At 38.2% G+C, this 20,620-nt stretch overlaps 1 protein-coding gene across 2 annotated transcripts in view; it reads left to right on the top strand.

Annotated features, from left to right (window-relative positions):
- The window catches only part of Cd28 (CD28 molecule), a 43,720-nt gene extending 24,454 nt beyond the window's left edge, over window positions 1–19,266 (top strand). Inside the window, exons 4-5 of one of the 2 annotated variants that reach the window (XR_007210729.1) lie at window positions 5,671–9,037; window positions 19,256–19,266. Coding sequence is in view for 1 of the 2 variants with exons in the window: in XM_048344906.1 (XP_048200863.1) it covers window positions 5,671–5,799 (129 nt within the window). In the remaining variant the exon portion in view is untranslated. Of the gene's footprint in view, window positions 1–5,670; window positions 9,220–19,255 lie in introns of those variants that run through there. The other variant, XM_048344906.1, reaches the window with a different exon arrangement.
- Window positions 19,267–20,620: the final 1,354 nt, after the last annotated feature.

Raw genomic sequence — 20,620 nt, 5'->3', positions numbered from 1 at the left:
TATTCCAGATGTTTGGTGGCTGATTCACTATCATGAGCAACAACTTTTATGCCTTTGTACGTTTATGACCTTTAACATAGATTTATAATGAATATTTTATACAGCTGTCCTTTATTATAAAAAACAGAAAAGTTAAAGATATTTGTTTAATATTTGTTCTGTATGTTTCTTTTAGTTTCCATCTAGTGTGTTCTCATTTCATTTTTCATTTCCATGCAAATGAAATGAGAAGCATTTCTTGGAAGGACTGTCCTCCAAACTCCCTGAGACTTTGCAAGTCATAAGCTTTCCTTTGCTTTTTAAGGGTACTTTTGCTATACAAAATTCCTGGTTTATAGGGTTATTTTTCTTTCAACACTTTGAAAGTAGCATTTTTGTTAGTACAAATTCTTTATACTGGTATTATCTTGGGAATTTTCCCAATTTGCCCTCTACAAGTTGCCCAATTCTTATAGGGAGAGGGAACTTGTAGCAAAATAGCCCAAGTTTTGCCTCTGATATTAGTTGAAAACTTTCATCTTTCCGGATCTTGGGTGGGTCTTCATTCTAGGTATCTTCCAGATCTGTGTTAGTTGTTAATGATTTTATATTTTTGATATTCTTAGTTGGTATTTTTTTCTCCCTTCGAATCCCTGGCCATTGACTTTTTATGCCTGTTTTCAGTCTTCTCATTGAGAATCTCAACTTCTTAATCCAGTGACCAGATGTAATGGCCCATTGGGAGCCAAATGCTGCTCTGAGAGAGGCTGGCCTAGGTCTGAAAATTTTACTAGCTTTGTGAGAAGTAGTTTGCAAACGCTTTAGCTTTCAGTGGCCAAATGAGTACTTTCCATCATTTAGAAATTATGGTAAAGTTGTGTCCATGCATTACTTTCTAAAATGAGGTGCTAATTTCCTGAGTGACTACAATCACACCAGAAAACAAACACAGCTTCTCACTTTTAATGAGTTTGAGCAATTATCTTTCAAATCAACATGCATCATAAATGCTATGACTTTCTATTTGGCAGTCCTATTAATTGCTAATAAAGTTCATCATGTTTAGCTTGAAACAAATTTACTTTGGTTTTTGTCTATCTCCCAGACTCCTGTTGAGTTAGGCAGTCTCAGTGGCCTGTCTCCTCATCTGTAGCCTCTTGTAGTCAAACAAGGTTATCTAATAATAATACCCTTTAAGTGCATCGCAAACCAACGTCTGTGTATTTGCTAACGAATGTGTACAGACAGAAAAATATCTATACTTCACAGTATAAAGTACCATTTTTATCTTGGGCCATCATTTCCTGCTGCTGTTATTTAAGCAACAAACACCTTGATGAGCTAGGCATCTAGGCCATGAGGGATCCCTAGGGTTTAGCCACTTCCTGGGTAATTTATGGGACTCCTATTTTTGGCTAGTCTTGCAGTATGCTTTGGTGAAAGTTGCTATTTTCTGTCATTTCCTGAGGGCCCAAGATGTGCTACTGTAGGCTGTTCTAGGCTGAGTGGGTTTCTGGGAACAGCTGCAGATTCTATCTCAGTTCTTGACCTGAGGTTGACATTTGAGTAAATAAAAAAAAAAATCTTCTCTTGGTCAGGCCGTCATGGACCAACACCTGCTATTCTCACTCACTTCTCTATCCACTCAGTGGAGTAATAAACGTGTTCCCATGCAATCTTTTAAAATCATGATCTTAAAAGGAACTCTTAAAATCACATTCTCTACTGCCTGGGAAATGCAATGTGGGAAATGTGGATAGTGTATGTTCAAGAAGCTTTGCTTTTAAATCCACTACTTTTTTTTTTTTTCCCCCAGTCCTGGGCGTGGACTCAGGGCCTGAGCACTGTCCCTGGCTTCTTTTTGCTCAAGGCTAGCACTCTGCCACTTGAGCCACAGTGCCACTTCTGGCCTTTTCTATATGTGGTGCTGAGGAATCGAACCCAGGGCTTCATGTATAGGAGGCAAGCACTCTTGCCATTAGGCTATATTCCCAGCCCTAAATCCAGTACATTCTTGAAGACTATTTCCTTTCTGGTTTTTTTTTTTTTTTTTTTTTTGATGGGTGGGGAAAGGATTGGGGTTTGAACTCAGGGCCTCACATTTGCAATGCTGGCATTCTACTACTTGAGCCATAATGTCCAGCCTTGGTTTTAGCTGGATATTTTGAAGATGGCATCTCATAAACTTCTCTGCTGTGGCTGGCTTCAAACCATGATTCTTCAGATGTCAGCCTGTCGCATAGCTAGGATTACTGATATGAGCTATGGGTTTCAGACTAAAGTTTTTTTTTGTTGTTGTTTTGTTTTTTTGCCAGTCCAGGGGCTTGGACTCAAGGCCTGAGCACTGAGGCTTCTTTTTGCTCAAGGCTAGCACTCTGCCACTTGAGCCACAGTGCCACTTCTGGCTGTTTTCGTGGTGCTGGGGAATTGAACCCAGGGCTTCATGTATGCAAGCCAAGCACTCTTGCCACTAGGCCGAATTCCCAGCCCCTAAAGATTATTTTGTTAAGTGAATTGATTTGTGTATGCTCTCTGTGTTGCTGTTAACTCCCAGAAACAAGTGAATAAGGCAACGTAGAGGAAAGGGCAAAGGAGGAGTGTCTCTGAGGGAGCAGAGAGCACAGACACACAGGCCCATAGGGGATACTTTGGGCACAGGTATCTGCATAACCACTGTGGGTTATGGGTACCATTCTCAGTCATGTTATTTCCACTCTAATGTTGCATTTAGACTCTGCATGGTAGGAGCCAAATTTGCTTAATAATACTACTGGGAGGGTAAGATGTGAGCTGATTGCAGATCTTTCATCATCATTGTGTGTAACTTGGGGTACCTCAGTGACAAGACATCTGTATTACTGGGTCCTCCTTATGAATTATAATTTTGTCCTTGTCCAGAGATAAGGATTGCTAGTTGAGGATTTGGCAAAGGGATTTTCTAGGGTTAGAGTAAATACTAAAAATGAATCCTGGGGTATCAGCAGAAGCATTCACTGCCTATTTGGGGCAAACATTTCATTGGCTTAACATTGCTCTAGTGTAACTTTATGCCCAAGAGAGTCCTAGACTTTTATTTATAGAAAGGATGTGGAACCGAGCTATTTGAAGAACAATATCACATGTTTGGCTTCCACAAGTTCCTCTATCTGAACAAACTTTCCAGTCATGTTTGCTATCTTTTCTTCTTAGTACCATACCAGGTAGACAGGCTGGCTGTCATCTCATTGACTAAACCTGAATGTATCCCCTTCTCTTTCAAATTTACTTCTCCTATTATTGTGCTTTAGACCTTTGGGTAGAACACTTGTCTTTTAGTCACCTCGGCTCAAACGATCAAACATCTTTTAGTATAAGTAAGGAGGAGCCAGACAGTCTAGCAATATTCATTCCAATTTGGTGACATTTTATATCCATTGCTTTCCTGTCATCCTATTATTTTTTATGGCCAAACTATTTAAATAAGGATTTTCTAATCTTGGCGCTATTGATGATGGGTTAGGTAATTTGTTGTTGTAGGAGTTGTTGTGTGCATAGTAGATTGTTTAATGACATCTCTGGCTGCTACTCTGTACATGCTAGTAACATCCCTTCCCATTATGACAATTAGAAATGTCTTCGGCCCTTGCCAAATGTCCTTTGGGCCAAGGAGTAAGGGAAATTGAGATGCCAAGGTTAAGGTTTAGGAAGTCTGACTTGGGCAACTATATTTATGGGAGTGTCCTTTATTGATATGAGAAACCCAAGGAAGAAATCAATTTTAAGAGATCTTGACTTTCATTTTGGACCTGTTAGGTGTAGCATACTTTTGAAATCTAGTCCAGACATAAACATTCAGTTGAGTAAGTGGTGACTGAAGCTGAGAATGTGAATGAGGATTACCTAGGGAGAGAGGACAGAGCGACTAAATGGGAGGCCAAGTACCAGGGAAGAAATTCTACTGTTGAATAGCTGGAGAAGGATGAGCCCACAGGAGTCAGAGAAGGAGGCAAAGAGAGGTAGGATGAAACTAGGATGTCACAGAAGGCAAAGAAGAAGCATGTTGAAAAAAAGGAATGAATAATCAATAACAGCTTTCCTTGGAATCTGAACTGGGATTGGTTCTGGAGCTTGTTGAAGCACCAGAAAAACTGAGAGATGCTCAAGTGTGTTTGTATTTCTTTCTTTCTTTCTTTCTTTCTTTCTTTCTTTCTTTCTTTCTTTCTTTCTTTCTTTCTTTCTTTCTTTCTTTCTTTCTTTCTTTCTTTCTTTCTTTCTTTCTTTCTTTCTTTCTTTCTTTTTCTTTCTGTCTTTGTTTTTTTTGCCAGTTCTGGGGATTGAACTCAGGGCCTGAGCACTGCCCCTGGCTTCTTTTTGCTCAAGGCTAGCACTTTGCCAACTTGAACAACAGCGCCACTTCCAACTTTTTTTTTTTTTTTTCTGTTTTTGTGGTGCTGAGGAATCAAACCTAGGGCTTCGTGCATGCTAGGCAAGCACTCTACCACTAAGCCACATTCCCAGCCCCTCAAGTGTCTTATATAAAATGCATAAATTTTAAATCATCTCTAGATTACTTAGCCTGCCTAATACAATGCATATGCTATGTAGGCAGTTTTATCATTCAAGGAATAATGACAAGAATATCATTTTGAATATTTTCTGTGTATTATTGAGTCCATAGATAAAGAGCCTCTGGTAGGGAGGACTAGTTGAGTAGATTGGTGCTGAGAGTTCAAGAAAATATGGCTGAAAGCTCATTAGTAGTTTTCAAGTCGTGTACTCTTTTTGACAAGGAAGATGTGAAGGCTCAGACACTGAGTGCATGGAAATGAGGCCAGAGCTATAGCCATTCACTCTTTTAGTTAGTCAGCCCTTGATGGCAGTTATGTCTAGTGTATCTACTCATGCATCAGGCCTCTGAGCCTAGAAATAGACATTGTTTTCCATGGTAGAGAATTCTGAATCCAGATACTCAGATAATTTTCTGCTTTTAGAAAATTTATGGATATTTTATCATGATATAAATCTTGTCATCAAATTTGATCCAGAAATGATACTCCTAGCTCAAATTCATAGCCCCCAGTCAAAGCTTTGCCGAGACTTAACCCTTGCTCCACATTCATCTTGACTTTTAATTCCTACTCTGGATAGAAATTTAATTGGAGGGAACTGAGCCTGGGAAATAATGGTGAGCACATTATTGTCTGTATAGAACTCTGTACACACAAGTAAATGAGATGTAGCTAGTTGTCTAGAACTATAAATCCCCATTAATTTGATTCCACTGTGGTGAATTTATGATTATCCCAGACTCTGGAGGAGCTGAAGGGGTCTTTTCTAATTAATTATAGGGAGTATGTTACAAAAATGACTAATGTAAGGAAACTATAACTTGAACACTTAACCTATTTTGAACAGGAAGGGCTTTCAAATAGAATTTAAATACTAATAAATACACTTTTGCAATCCAGGGCAAATGATGCATTGAGATACTTTTTTTTTCTAAAATATTTCCTTTGGTTGAGATTTCTGCAAGCTAATGTACAAGAACTAATAGGTTTGAGTAGTCATTATTCAAGTGCATGGTGCTTCAGAAATGCTAGCGTTCAGGATCATCAGGAAGTTGATGTCCTGAATCAATGTCCCCAAGTCTTAGAACTCCTCCTTTGGCATCTTCTCCATGTCCTTCCATGTTGACATTTCTTTTTTCTGCAGATGAATAGTAAGACCACCAGGCTCCTTCAGAGTGACTACATGAACATGACCCCCCGAAGGCCTGGGCCCACCCGCAGGCACTACCAGCCCTACGCTCCTACAAGAGACTTTGCAGCATACCGCCCCTGACAGGGACGCCTATCCAGAAGCCAGTTGGCTGGCAACCCTCCAACTACTCAACACCACTGCTCTGGATAGGAACACAGCACCTCATTTTTCAGCCAGCCACCTTGGGGCCCTGTTAGGCCACCAAGCCAATTGTTCTTGAACATTTACACTCTATGTGAAGATCATCCTGACACTCTACAATGAAGTTAAATTCCTGTGACAGGCTAAGTCTTGCAAAGTCATGACCCCAATTCAAACTTATCATATATTTATTGACTTGATGGAGAAATTAGGTAAGTCAACCAAAAAAGTGAGTGGATTCCCTTAGCTTTGAATTCTGCTTCTAGACTGCTGGGTAAGAGAAGTTCCTTCATGTTTATCTTCCCATCTCAGTCCAGTGAAGTATGATATTCAAAGATATTTTAGATGGAGAAAAAGATTAGAAAATAATTTCCTTTAGTTACATAGGTATTTAGGGTATGGATAGGTTAAACTGAGGGAGAAGGTAGTGTTACTAAACAGTTTTAAAGTGTTAAAACACTTTCCTCCTTATGAAATGAGCCACTTAGTTCTTATTTAATGCTATTTTCCTTCAATGAATTTTGACCACATTTAGTCAGTTTAAGTAACAGAATTCCCTCAAAACATTGGTAGACTTTGTTTCCTCATTCCCAGTGATGAGAATTTTAATGTTCACAGCATGACTTCATAAGAATTGAAGAACCCTCTGACACAAAGAAGAATGGGTCCAAAAATAAGGTCACGTGATGTCACAATGATTTGAATATTATGAAGGATTATTTATGCAGCAGCAAATTCCAGCCAAACTATGTGTGTTTCAGCTTTGCACAGTTGCTCTCTATGTGTGGAGATCTGAAGTGAGGTGCTGAAAGAACACCCACATGGGAAGACGATACTGTGATTGGGGGATGTTCGTGTCTATTAAGATAAAAGGGATGAGTTCCAAGAAATTTCTTCTGAAAAGGGGAATGAGGCAATTCTTGCCATGTGTTGAAGAGATAGTCAGCATTGAGTGGAAATTTTTCAGAAGGCACCAAATAGAAGAATCCTTGGTGTAAGAGTTCCTTTGTAGCAACTTTCAGCACTCCAGAATTCTGTGGGTTTAGTTATCTACGTATCCTGGAGATCCATAGGCATGGAAAAGGATTTTGGAATACATCTTTTGAGACATTAAAGTTCTCTGAAAAGATCTGATCTTGGAATGACTATGGATATTTCTCTGCTTCCAGTTTGGGTCAACTGAAGTATATCTAAGGACCTCGAAGAATAACTCTACTGCCACCAATATCATTTGTTCAGTACTTTGGTTTATTCATGTGCTAGAGGAGCCTATGTTTTAGAGGCAGAGAGAAGTGTTTCAACATCCATCACTATTTGAATGGTCTCAGGCAGGTCACTGCTCATCTTTGACTAAGATCTTTCAATTGTGAAATGGACATAATGGTCACAAATATCTGTCCTTGTAATCTCCATGAGGGTATGGCTACTGTCATGACAGTCAAGGTATGCTGTCAAGATACCATCCTAGTCTTTATTCTTGATTTACAGTATTAGCTGTATTATTATTGTCATACAGGTAAATTACATATAGAAATTAAAGTGGACAATGATCTAAGAAAGTAGGTAAATATATAACATATTTAAACCCAAATTTCTGAGCTGTTATAAAATATGAGAGCCTCAAAATCCTCAATTTTTATATTTCTTGAAATATTGTATCTTGTAATGAAATGTAGGGCATTTCTTCCCCGCTTATTTTTGTATATAAAGAAGTCATAAATTTTTTTTAATGCAGGGAGAAGGGAAGGCTTAGGAATCTTGTGATTCTGATAGAAAATATTATACTCTGATCTTTAAATGCTCTTGTATTTTATGCATTTAATGAATCCAGAGAAGGTCAAATTCAGCAGTACTGGTTTGATGGAGTGTTGACTTTACATGTGCATTTGTGTCTAGGACTACCTCTTGGCACATAGAGTTCTTCAATTCAGGTTCTCTGATTATGTTTTAAAGCTGATAGAGCTGGAGAATTTGTAGAAAGGGCAGTAGCAAAAAATAAATACATGCATTTTTGTGAACATGGAAAGACTTGATCTTTGGTAATAAATAGTTTTGTTTTCTAAGTGGAAATGTAGGTTTACTAAAGATGAATCACACTTGAGATTTTTTTTCTTACTCATGTTGAGCAGAACCAAAGCAGTGTTATGGAAGGAAGTCCATTTTCACTCTTAGTGTGAACCAATAAAAGGTTAAAAAACAGTGGTTGGAGTAATGCTGTTTGCAGTTTCAGATATGGTAATTGTGAAGAAAACAGTATCATTTGCTGTTATTGTTGTAAGTATCTATAATTCATGATATTTCTGTAATTTTTGATTTGGGGGCTGAGCATGTTAAGCTATAAAGATAAAGTATCCATTACATTTTCTGCACCTTGTGCAAAAATTACCACACTATCATGTACTTGTTTTCAATTTTGTGTTTAAATATTGTCTTCAGGGTGTGTATACTTTCTGGCTTAGCCAATACCTCATTTAGGCCAGGCTTCCATATATCAATTTCACTTCAAGCAAGGTACATTGCTGGCTTATTTACTTGGCTTCAGTCACTGTTTCTCATTAGACCAATAGTTTATCTCACTGAGGGGGTCAGGCTGAACTTCTCTGTACATTCTGTGTGATATAAATGCTCTGTGAGAAAATTCAAAGTTCAGTCTTGAATCAGCCAGATACCTGTCATCATGGACATTTTAATGGACTTGTTGATTATTAAATGATGTCACCCCTCATCCCAGCCTTTTTTTGCATTGTCAGATGGGAATTTTAGCAGCCTCAGGGACTGATCCCAAGGTACTAAATTCAACTACATGCTAGAGGTTGGAGATGATATCAGTAATGGATTTAGAACCAAGATCAGCACTGCCACAAGCCTGCTGCTAATCCATGTCAATGAGAGAGGCATAGCTTCTCTCAAGATCTGGAGTCAGTGAGTCTTGTATCTTCAAGGCCATTTGAGGCTCTGGAAATCTCTCTCTGCCTCTCTCTCTCTGTTTCTCTCCTTCCCCTTCCCACATTTCTGCATACTTTTGGGGGGACATTTTCCTCTTCAGTTATCCCAGGCATGTTCCCACGTTAAGGCCTTCACACTTAGTAGTTTTCTAGAAGGTTCTTCCTAAATATCTACCTGGTTGAGACCTTCAGGTCTCAGTTCAAGTGTCATCTTCTACCCCAGGTATTCTCCTGTACATACACCCTGCCTACTTTCTTGCTTACTTTTCTCCATAATATTTTACCATCTTTTGTACTAGCTATTGTATTGGTTTGTTTATTGCTTCCCTCCCCAAACTGGATTGTAAACTCTATAAGGGAAAGGATTCTATTTTGTTTATTGCCCGGCATACAATAAATATTTATTGACTGATATTTCATATGGGTTTATGAATTAATGGCCCAACAAAATGATCTAATCACCCTCTGAGGAGTGAGACAATGCATATTATAAAAGTCATATTTATTAGAGAAATGGGTAAAGCCTACACAGTGAAATCTGGTGAAAGAAAATCTGATGGATATGTTACCTTACATGTTAGACATTTTTGTGCAATCTGGAAAACTAATACTAGTAGGAGGAATTATCCTCAAATACCATGTTAAACAAGCCTAAATTAAGAGCAAGCTTATTTTCCATTGAAGTCACATTCCCTCTTACTGGACTACCAACCATGCTTTTAACCATATCGTTAGACTATTACTCTGAAAATGTTGCTTCTGAAGCTCTCCTCTTTCCTATGAAGTGATTTTACACCAACAAATTCTATCAATTTCTTGCCTGGCTCTGATTCAAAAAGAGCTCTAAAATGGAAATTTGAGGACAGAAAATATAAGTGTCTTCACCTGTCCTGCTCATGTCATAACTAAGCACTCAGATAACTTGCAACAGTTTCAAAATAAGAGAGTAACAACAAACAAATAACACTTGCAGCACTTAAAGAAAATTAAAAATTGAAATCAGATTTGGAGAGTAACAAAGGGGGAATTTGATCTAAATATGTTGTATACATGTATGGAAGAATTGCAAGCTTCCCTCTGGTGAAATTAACATGTGCTAATGAAAAAAATTTTTAAATCAGATTTATATTCAATACACACCCACATACACCCACATACACATACACACACACACACATACTCACATTTTGTTACTAACTTGTAGATAGGGGAAGGCCCTTGATTGAACAACAGACAGAGAACTTTTCTGAATATTCACAGACAGGGCAGGTCCTGTTTCCTTGATTTCAAATTTTACTCTAAGAGTGGCTTGGGGTCAAATAGGTAGACCATGAGTTATTAAATAAAGCTTAATAAAGGCAACAATAGTGTGGGAAAGATGTGTAGTCACTCGTGAATGGTTCAACAGGACAAATCAAATCAACTGAAAAAGGACAAACTTGATTAAAACAATCCCAGCTACTAAATAAATCTTCTTAATAAGCTGTTTTTTTAGAGTACTACTAAAAATAGTACAACCTACTTCTGTAAAAAACAAAACAATACAAAACACCACATTCTTCTAGGACCCTGAAACTCGAGTTCAAAATGAAAACCAATGTAAACACTACTTCACCTGACAGATCTTCCACCATTTGGATACATAAACATATGAACTGTATAAATGTCCACAATCCTTAGTTCACACCTTTCCAACCCTTTTAAGAAGCTGTTTGTCCTCTCTTTGCCTCATCTGGAATAAAGATGATGGAAGGTGAGAAAAATCAAAGAAGAAATATCTGTATTTGCTGCAATGGGTGCCTGATCACAATAAGCACTGGATATTGCTCGATGTTTTCATAACTAAGGTCGTATTGTTCTGTTGAGGCTTTGCCCAAATCCTTATATTTCAGTAGCATTCCTTGAAGTTTGTCCTCTAAGTTTTGGTTCTTCAGGAACACAGTGGAGGGGCTGGATCTCTCCATTCTCTGTCTAGCCTCCCAGGACCAAGGTGCACTTTCCCTTTGAAGACTCACAGGCTGCCAGCGATCTCAGGCCAGTGTCCAGAGCAGAAAATGACTCACTTTCTCTGCATGCCTTTTGTTAAACATTTCAGAGTGTTGACATTGGGCCTTATGCTTGACAATCTCTTGGGATGAAATTTGGATGATTGAAGAATGTATCAGTTTTCCTCAGCTGATGTTACTCTTGGAACAACACCAAGGGTCAAAATGCCTGCTTCAAAGACCGTTCCTCTTATTTGCTCACGTAAACTCTGTAGAAGGGTTTGGAGTGGCCGATGTTCAAGAGAGGATAGGGCATTATAAGAAGATAATTGATCTCAGGACAGGGGGATAGAATTTTACTTGTATTTCAATGGGCAGAGCTATCTCAGCGATAGATATAAACGCTCCCCTCTCTCCAAAGAAGAAACTATGAGCTGGGTGGAAATGTCAGTTGAGACCCAAGAGCAGCAAACAGCTTTGTTTTCCTATAGTTGTGGTTTTACATGGTGGTGATGACACACGAAGATGAAAATGTGCAGCATGAACTCCAGTTGTTATCTGAGTGAGCATCTCTGCCCACGCTGAAGGATATGTGTGGGTGTCACCTGCACACACACACACACACACACACACACACACACACACAGAGAGAGAGAGAGAGAGCTTTTGTTTTAGAAAGAACCAGTTAATAAAGATCATCGGTGACAAGTGATGTTATTTCATGAACTTTATATTCACTTTCCTTCCTCATGTTAATCTCCATATCTGCATTTAGTACCTGGCCTAAATTTACTAGCATCTGGGGACTGAGTGAATTTCTCCTGCTTTATACATGGCATTCTGCTTCCTGGTATGGGTAAACCATCTTAGGAACAACAAGATTTTTCTTCTATAGAAGATAGAAATACTGCGTATTGTGTGCCCTGCTCAAGACTTCTAATGATGGTGATAAGGGTAAAACCCACCCAAGCTCCCTTTAGGAAGGATGTATGTGCTTCCTAAAGGAGTGGGTGGGTGACTGCCTCTAATGCCTCCTGGGGACTACTGTGGCCCTAATAGAATGTTAACTGTTGTACTACTAGGTAACAGAGCTGTGGATCCTCAAAAGAGAAAACACCTAGCAGTGCATATCAATGAAAGCAAAAAGAAACAGCCATACTCTTTCTCTCTGGAGTCCCCTCTTTAGCCTTTGCTTCCTGATGTCTCTGCCTGCTTTCATATATTCTTGATATATATTTGACATATATTCTTGACATAAATTTGGTGAAGTTAGCAATGTGAGAACAAACTTCCTGGTTCAGATCTCAAAGGAAATATGAGTAGGTTTTGGTGACCTGTAGAATACTAGGTTTGGGGTTCTGGGGATGACTTTGGAAACTTTTCAGTTAATGGCAGAGTCTACTCATATTTCCTAGTTCCCAGTACCATGAGTGAACTAGAGTAAATGATTTTTATCTCATTCCTAGAATAGTTTACATACTCTGGAGCTCTTCTAGAATTATCTTCTCCAAAGGAATACAACATGTGTATTTTTTCCCATCACTGCATTTCTAAGTCATTGAGAAATATGTTATTTTTTGAGGTTGCTAATCAGGATTATTTGAAAAATCTCCAATTATTGGAAATCTATACATTCATTTAACTGTTACATTAAAATATGAGTTACAATAATTATATTTGTTTTGGCAGTACGAAGGTAACTTGGCTTTATACTTGCAAGGCAGTTAGTTGTCCTCCCGCTTGAGCCATATCCTCCGTCCTTTTTGTACGTTAGCTATTTTTAAGATAGGTTATTGCATTTTTGCCCTGGGATTCCCTCAGACTGCCAATTTCCTACTGGTGCCTGCTATGTAGCTGGAATTACAGATGTGAACCCCCATGCTTGACATACTGTTTGTGATGAAGTCTTGGTAATTTTTTTGTGTAGGCTAGCCTCTAATCATGTTACTCCCAATCTCTGTCTCTTGAATAGTTTTGGACTAGGCATGAGTTCAGACACAGAAGATTACTGTAGAGTGAAATTCTAAAGACAGTCTTAGACTGGAATGAATATTATCATACATAAATCTTTTTGAACTTTGTGGGAAGTGGAGTTGCTTTCAAGAGGAATACTGGCATTTTTATCCTTGGAATTATTGCCAATTCGTTTTGTATTGAAATTCTAATGATGTACACTTCCATCAATCAAATTTAAGAGTTTTAAAATCCATTTATTCTTGTTAATGTAGTGTTAGCACCACTTCTGATCATTGCCAAATTGATAGCTTAGAATGGTATCACATAATCTGGATAATTAGCATTTTATTTTTAATGAATTGATTATATCATCTTTTTAAATGATTAAGAGCTATTTGTATTTCTTCTTCTGTGGGTGATCAATTCATTCTTTGTCCACTTTTGGCGGGGGGGTCATGGGGCTTGAACTCAGGGCCTGGGTACTATCCTTGAGGTCTTCAACTCAAGGCTAGTGCTCTACCACTTGAGCCACAGCACCACTTCTGGTTTTCTGGTGATTAGTTGGAGATAAGGGTCTCACGGATTTTCCTGCCCCAGCTGGTTTTGAACTGTGATCCTCAGATCTCAGCCTCCTGTGTAACTAGGATTATAGGCATGAGCCACTGGAGCCTTTTGTCCATTTTTTTTTCAGTTGCACTGTTGGCTTCACAATGTGCGACCTCTTTAAGGAAATTATCCCTTTGTTTGTGCCTTCTTCATTTTCAACATGAGTAGATGTGAGCTGCTTGTTTCACTATGAGTTCACCAGCTTTGCATGCTCTGCACTGAACAGGAGTAAGATACAGTCCTTTACTTGGTCAAATCCCCAGATTATGGGAGATACTTAGAGGATACAAAGACAAGGGCTGGTGGCTAACTAGGAGTTAGAAGGAAACATCAGGTTGCTCCCTGAGTTCTGACTGGTGCAATAGCAATGGGCAGGGCTGGGAATATGGCCTAGTGGTAGTGTGCTTGCTTTATATACATGAAGCTCTGGGTTTGATTCCTCAGCACCACGTATACAGAAAAAGCCAGAAGGGGCACTGTGGCTCAAGTGGCAGAGTGCTAGCCTTGAGCAAAAAGAAGCCAGGGAAAGTGCTCAGACCCTGAGTTCAAGCCCCAGGACTGGAAAAAAAAAAAAAGCAATGGCATTTACTTTCTGGGAGACAGAGACGTAGGAGGAGCAAACTGGTTTTTACTAGGAGAGAATGAATGGCCTTGGCTTTCCCATGTTGAACTTGATATGGGAATCTGGGGACCCACACTTTATAAGGCAAATGGACACAGAATTGTGACACTCAGGAGTGAACAGAAACTAGGGAGATCGATTTGTGAGTTAGACATCCACTTATGGTTTACTCATACTCTAGTGGGTTCACTTAATAAGCATCTATCAAATACTTTTTATGCTGGGTATGAAATACAGAACAGATAAATTTCCTCCCTTCATGGAGTTTTTAAGCTGGTGAAGGAGATCGACATAATTTGTGAGTTTATACTCACAAATATGTATGTAATTATAGATTCAAGTAGGTGTTGCAGAAAAGAGAATGCAGGCTTATGTGTGCGAGTAACAGTCCAATCTAAATTTAGATAGGTGGCAGGGTGGTGGGTGGGAAACATATGGACAGGCAAAGTCTCTATGCTCAAACCTGCTGGGTGCAGAGTTGCTTAGGAGGTTGTGAGTAGAGAACATTTGAAAGAGAAGTCATGGACAGGTCCATCCCAGTCTTTGTGGAGCTTAGGATAAACTAAAATCAGTGGAGATCCATTAAGTATCTAAATATCATAATTGAGACAAGGAGTCAATAATATATTCTATTTCCTTATCTTGGCAAATACACCTGTATAATAAAAAAGGAAAAATATGTGCCATGAAAGACGAAGTTGGCAAAATAGTGATAACAACTGAATATAATTATTATGACACATGTCTGAGATGACTGGATAAGCAATGAAATGCACACAAAATCACACATTCTCTTAATGGTTTGAGGTGATTGGATAAGCAGTGAAATTCAGAAAGGTACAATACTTTATACTTTCAAAACTTGCTGGGCTGTAAACATATGGGTCATGTGTATTTTTCTGAATAGCTATACCTTAGCAACACGCTTTTAAAACAAATATTTATATCATAAAATTTATTTTTCTTCTCTTTATTTTAGTACACATAATATGTCCTAACCAAGACATTTTTTTAAACATAATTTGGCATCAAGGACTGTAAGGTTGAGTTAATTTGTCTTTGTTAATTGTGGTTCTTTTTTTTTTTTTTTTTGGCCAGTCCTGGGCCTTGGACTCAGGGCCTGAGCACTGTCCCTGGCTTCTTTTTGCTCAAGGCTAGCACTCTGCCACTTGAGCCACAGCGCCGCTTCTGGCCGTTTTCTGTATATGTGTTGCTGGGGAATCGAACCTAGGGCCTCGTGTATCCGAGGCAGGCACTCTTGCCACTAGGCTATATCCCCAGCCCCTAATTGTGGTTCTTGTCTCAAATGACCAGAAAAAAAACTCTAGAAAAATTAGTTTCACAGTTATTGAATAGCAGGCCTTTTCTTTCCATGAAAAGCATTTTTATTTCTTATGTCTCTTTTAAAAAATGTCACTTTAATTCATTTCACATGCAGTTTTTATGTGGAAAATTTATTTACTCTGAATTAAAAAACAAATTTTTAAAAAGGTAAAACATTCAAATTTTGATCTGTTTCTTTTTTATAATAAATAGCAAGTAATCATTCTTACCCAATAACTGTAGCTAGAATTAATGTAGCAGTAATTTCTTTTTTCTTGGCAAATTCTACAACAGAAGATTGGTTCATTTACCCTTTTTAATGTATTCCATATCTTGTCTAAATTAAATCTAAGTACTTTAATAGTATTTAGTTGGCATTGATCTGTTTTAGTTCAGGCTGCCAATACAAATTATCATAGATTGGATGGCTTAAACAACAGAAGTCTCTTTCTCACAGTTCTGTAGGCTGGGAAGTCTAAGAGCCAGTGCCGGGAGGACGACTAGTTTCTGACTTACAGCTGGCTCTCTTCCCGCTGTGTCCTCATATGACAGAAGACACAGAGTCAGACTGGCTTGAGCCTTTCCTTATAAAGGCTCTAATTCCATCATGAAGACTACTCATAGGAACACATTATCTCACCAAGACTCTAGTTACTAACATTGTTGCATTGAGATTTAGGGTTTCAATATAGCAACCTTGGGAAGACACATGTAGGCCATAACCCGTCAAGTGTTCAAACTAGTTATAAGTCTATATTTACCAAGTGTTCATTAATATTCCTACCAGTTTTCAGATCTATGAAACATTGTGTATAATGATAGGATATTTTCAAAAAATGCCATCACTGTTAGCCTATTTGATGTCATGTCTCCTAGGATGAAGAACAATCAGAGTCATGGTGTGGATTCTGAATTTTTTTGGCCAAAATCTTTATATACATCTTACTTTCCAGCCATGTTAATGCCAGTCTCATAGGTTTTCCTTTGATAAGTGAAAAAAAATCACTAGCATAAAATTGAAATAGCTCTGGTGTTTGTAATGTCTAAGGAAAATGTATTAATATTTTTATGAGTAAAAGATTTGTATTTTAATATTATATTTATGAATTATGATACAATAAATATATTTATTTATTTTAGTCAGTCATGGGGCCTGAACTCAGGGCCTGGGCACTGTCATTGAGCTTTTATTGTTCATGGCTAGTGCTCTACCACTTTGAGCCACAGTGCCACTTATAGTTTTCTGATGGTTAATTGGAGATAAGGGTCTCACAGACTTTCCTGCCCAGGCTGGCCTTGAAATTGGATTCTCAGAGCTCAGCCTCCTGAGTAGCTAGGATTACAGGCATGAGCCATCAGTACCTAGCTTGTATCTATATTTTAAAAAATTATAAATACAAAAATATTCGTAAATGCTACCCAGGTAATGTCCATTTAGTTGCTAGTATAAGTGTGACAGACACTAAGATGTGTTCTCTAGATGCTCTATAGGAACAAATCATATATTCCTGAGGCTGCTGAAGTGTTTGTTCCTAATAGTTGATAAATGAGTCCCTCCATGGGCATTGTCCTTTGCTGAGGGGAGCCATCGCATCCAAGGTCATGCTTTCTTCCTAGAGCGCTGTCTGATGGCTGGTTAATCGATGTTTCTGTATGCGAACAGTTCAGAAGAGCTATGTTCCAAGTCTGTATGTTTTTCCAGAGCCTCTGTTTGTATTGACTAAGGTTTCTGATTTAACTGTAACTGCATTGGAGTTTAATTTCTTCCTCTGCTCAGTTCTACTTCTCTTTCTATGCTTCCCCACTGAGTGGGAAGAAAATTCTTCTGTAAAAACTTTAATAAATTTCAGAAGCCCAGAGTCGGTTTTTTTTCCCCCCAGAGTCTGTTTTGAAGGGAAATTATGCTACATTAGTGTTCTGTCTCAACTTACGTATGTGTTTATATACATATATGCATACATACAGTATACATATACACATATGTATATACATATGTGTACATATATGTGCACATATAATATAAATCTATATGTATGTATATACATATACACATATAAACATTTATATGTATATGTGTATATGTAGGGTTGTTTAAGCTAATTAATATTGCATAATGTTCCAAAACAGTATATGGAACTATTGCAAATACTGTGCTAACTTTTAAGCACTTTCTAAAGCCATAATTTGAAACTTTTTTTGAGAGGCAGGAAGTAGTGAGATGGTACCTGCCTGTAATTCCAGAAAGTAAAAAGATCATGAGGTAAAAAGATCATGACTTTAAGGCTAGCCTGGACTATATAATGAGAACCTATTTTTTAAAAAAAGCAAGAAAAAGTGTGGTTAGTAGTTGCAAGAAGTAATATCTTGTAAAAGGAGCAACTGTATTCACACTATCTGTGAGGAAGAGCATAAAAGGCCAATTTAATATTTTTCCCTTGTGGGATATATTTCTGCACTCAGTCCTCAAGCTTGGAACAACCTATGGCCTTCATAGCGTGTGGAGACAATTACCATTATTTTGAGGTCACAGGACAAGAGCGATAAAGGGTATCTCCCTGGCCTAATATTCTGGGTCCTAAGGACAGATGCCCTTCTCCTGTGGAATGTTCAGAGTTAGAAGAAACATAGAACTCTGGAGGAAAAAAATGCCAGTAGCTAAGAAAAGTACTCAGGGAGATAAAGCAGACTCATAAGGAACTGGTGGTGAGTTCAAAAATTGTTAAGTCATGTGAAATAAATGATATGTGATATTAAAGAATAGAGTTAATTTGTGGCAAGTTTGAGTCCTTTGCAAAATTAAGCGGAAAGTGCAGAGTTCCCATATATTTTCTCCACATCACAACAAGGCTCCTCCACTGTCCCTGACCTGTATAAGAGTAGTACAAGCCATGTTACAAGCCATTATCAACAAAAGTGCAGAGTTCACATTAGCATTTGCTCTTGGTGTTACATAGTCCATGGATTTTGACACCTATGAGGTGATGTGCATTAGAGTATCATATAGAATGATTTCACTGCCTAAGAATTCATCCACTTCACCCTTTCATCCCTTTCTCCCCTCTAATCCCTGGCTAGTGACATTTTTTTTTTATTGACAAAACCTATTACTTCACACAGTTCATTGTAATGGAGAAAGAATCATATTACCCCACATGGAAAGAAAAATTGAAATGTAAGGTGGTGTGATTTATAGTGTCCACTAAGTAAGTAAGATAAGAAATGAGTCCAGCTCTTTGGACTTAGCAACTAGAAAACTTGGCAAGACTGGTGATAGCAGAATGGTGGAGCTAGAAGTGACATTTTAGCAGAGACAGTTGTAACTAGGCAGTGGAGAAGAGGAGGCCAAGAAATTTACGGCAATTGGTTTTCTTGGCAAGAGAAGCTTCTTGACACCTGAGTCCCTATATGGTCTTTAAATTCCTTGAGGACATCTCCAAAGTCCATCACACCGAGTGGTCAATGAGCCATGATTTCAAGGAAGGCCATTAGCTGAAGACTTTTAGCTTATTCTGAACTTCTCCACAGAGCCTGGCTTTTTTGACTGTATGTCTGCAGAGGTTCCAAGGTCAGGGATTCTAAAAAGAGAAAGATAGTTGTTTGCCTTAGAATTAGAAGCCTATCACTAAGACTAGTCCATATTCATAGGAAGAGCGTTAGATTGCTTGAAGACAGAAGCAAAGTTAGAGATACCCCAAACAACTATATCCCAAATCAACTATAACTTAGTGAGGGAAGAAAAAAAGAAAACAGCCAAGTACAAAGGACATAGGATTGGGAATCAGGAGACTTAGCTTGGAACTAAGTTGCTATGTAAAATCCTTTTAACACTTGATGTCCTTATAAAACCAGAGTGTGAGATGTCAAAAGATAGTATTAATGTCACTGATGGCCAGGTCTCCATTTGTGTTTAGCATCTCTGTGGACTGTAATACCTCTAGATTCCCTTTGAGTCCTTTGAGATTCCCATGTATTTATGATGTTTCACGTGATTTCAAACTGGTGAGATCCAAAGCTTTAATACTACTGATAATTATAGCTAGTATTCAGGAAATGCTATGTGCCTGGTATTAGAGCATGCATGTACAAACATGGTTTTATCTCATCTTCAAAGTTCTTTCATGAAGTTCACACTTAATAGATGAGGAAACAGAGAATTTTCAATGACTTGTCTAACTATGGACCACAGATTCAAACCCAGGGGAGTTGATTTCCAAAGCCATATTCTTAATCATTTTGTGTAACACAGCTTCTGCCTTTTAACTTATAGAGAACCATCAAGGCCCATGATGTGGTAATTTGTAATTGTGGACATGAATATGAAGTTTTTCTTCCTAGAAAAAGGTAGGTGAATGAACTGCTAAGTAGGGAAGCTGTCCTTTCCTTGAGCGGCAGCTTCTGCAGTAAGTATTGTGATCAGATTTAAAAATAAAAATAAAAACCACCCTTTTGTTCACTTTGAGGAGTGGCCTGAAAATGAAGTAGATTTTTAGAGCTGCTGAAAATAGAGTTCAGCACTCCTATGGTTGCAGGTGACAGAAAGATGACATGCACTGGTTTAAATAGACAAAGGGATTTTGGTGGCTCGTGTGTCAGACAGTCGTGAACTAATGGAATCATGGCTCCCATACTTCTTGGAGTTTCCTCACCCCCACCTCTTGCTTCAGCTTGCTTCCATCAGCTCCTTTTCCTTTCTCCTTAGATTAGAAATTCTTGGTAGTTAGTCACACAGCCTATTGGACTTCTGTCCACTCAGGAGAGTGATCCAACAGGAAAAAGCAAGTCAGCTTCAGTCTTGTCAGCTTGGATCAAGTGCCAATAGGGGGGGGAGGAGGAGAACAGAACACAGGCAGGGTTTCTGGAAAAGTCATTTTCAACTGAGCTACTCCTGTGTGTGGCTAATGCAGGTCTAGGGATGTTTGGTTCACTATTAAAAAAAAAAAAGCGCAACAGAGGTATTAGTATGTTATGTTGTCTCCTTGTCAGAGAGTTATGAATACTACTGTAAATTTTTTCATATAAGGTATATTGTGAAGTTGTTGACATTATATTTTTGAGCCATCACCAAATTCAAGGGTTCATCACCTTTTATTTATTGGAAAGTTATGAAATTTCTTTTAAGAAAAAAGCAAATACGCAAATAACTGTTCTTATTTTTTCCCATGGTTTTTTTTTATGGCTCTTAGAATTATGGAGAACTACTAAGTAATCTAATGCAGAGGGCCATCTATAAAAGTGAAAATTATACATCATTATGGGGATGTGAATTTGGAAGTATTAACAAGCCTCAAGGGAGCTGCTATTGACTGTTTGCACTAGGCATGCAC

Source organism: Perognathus longimembris, chromosome 4, assembly GCF_023159225.1.
Source record: "Perognathus longimembris pacificus isolate PPM17 chromosome 4, ASM2315922v1, whole genome shotgun sequence".
Classification (NCBI taxonomy): Eukaryota; Metazoa; Chordata; class Mammalia; order Rodentia; family Heteromyidae; genus Perognathus; species Perognathus longimembris.
This window is presented reverse-complemented; position numbering and strand designations above follow the sequence as displayed.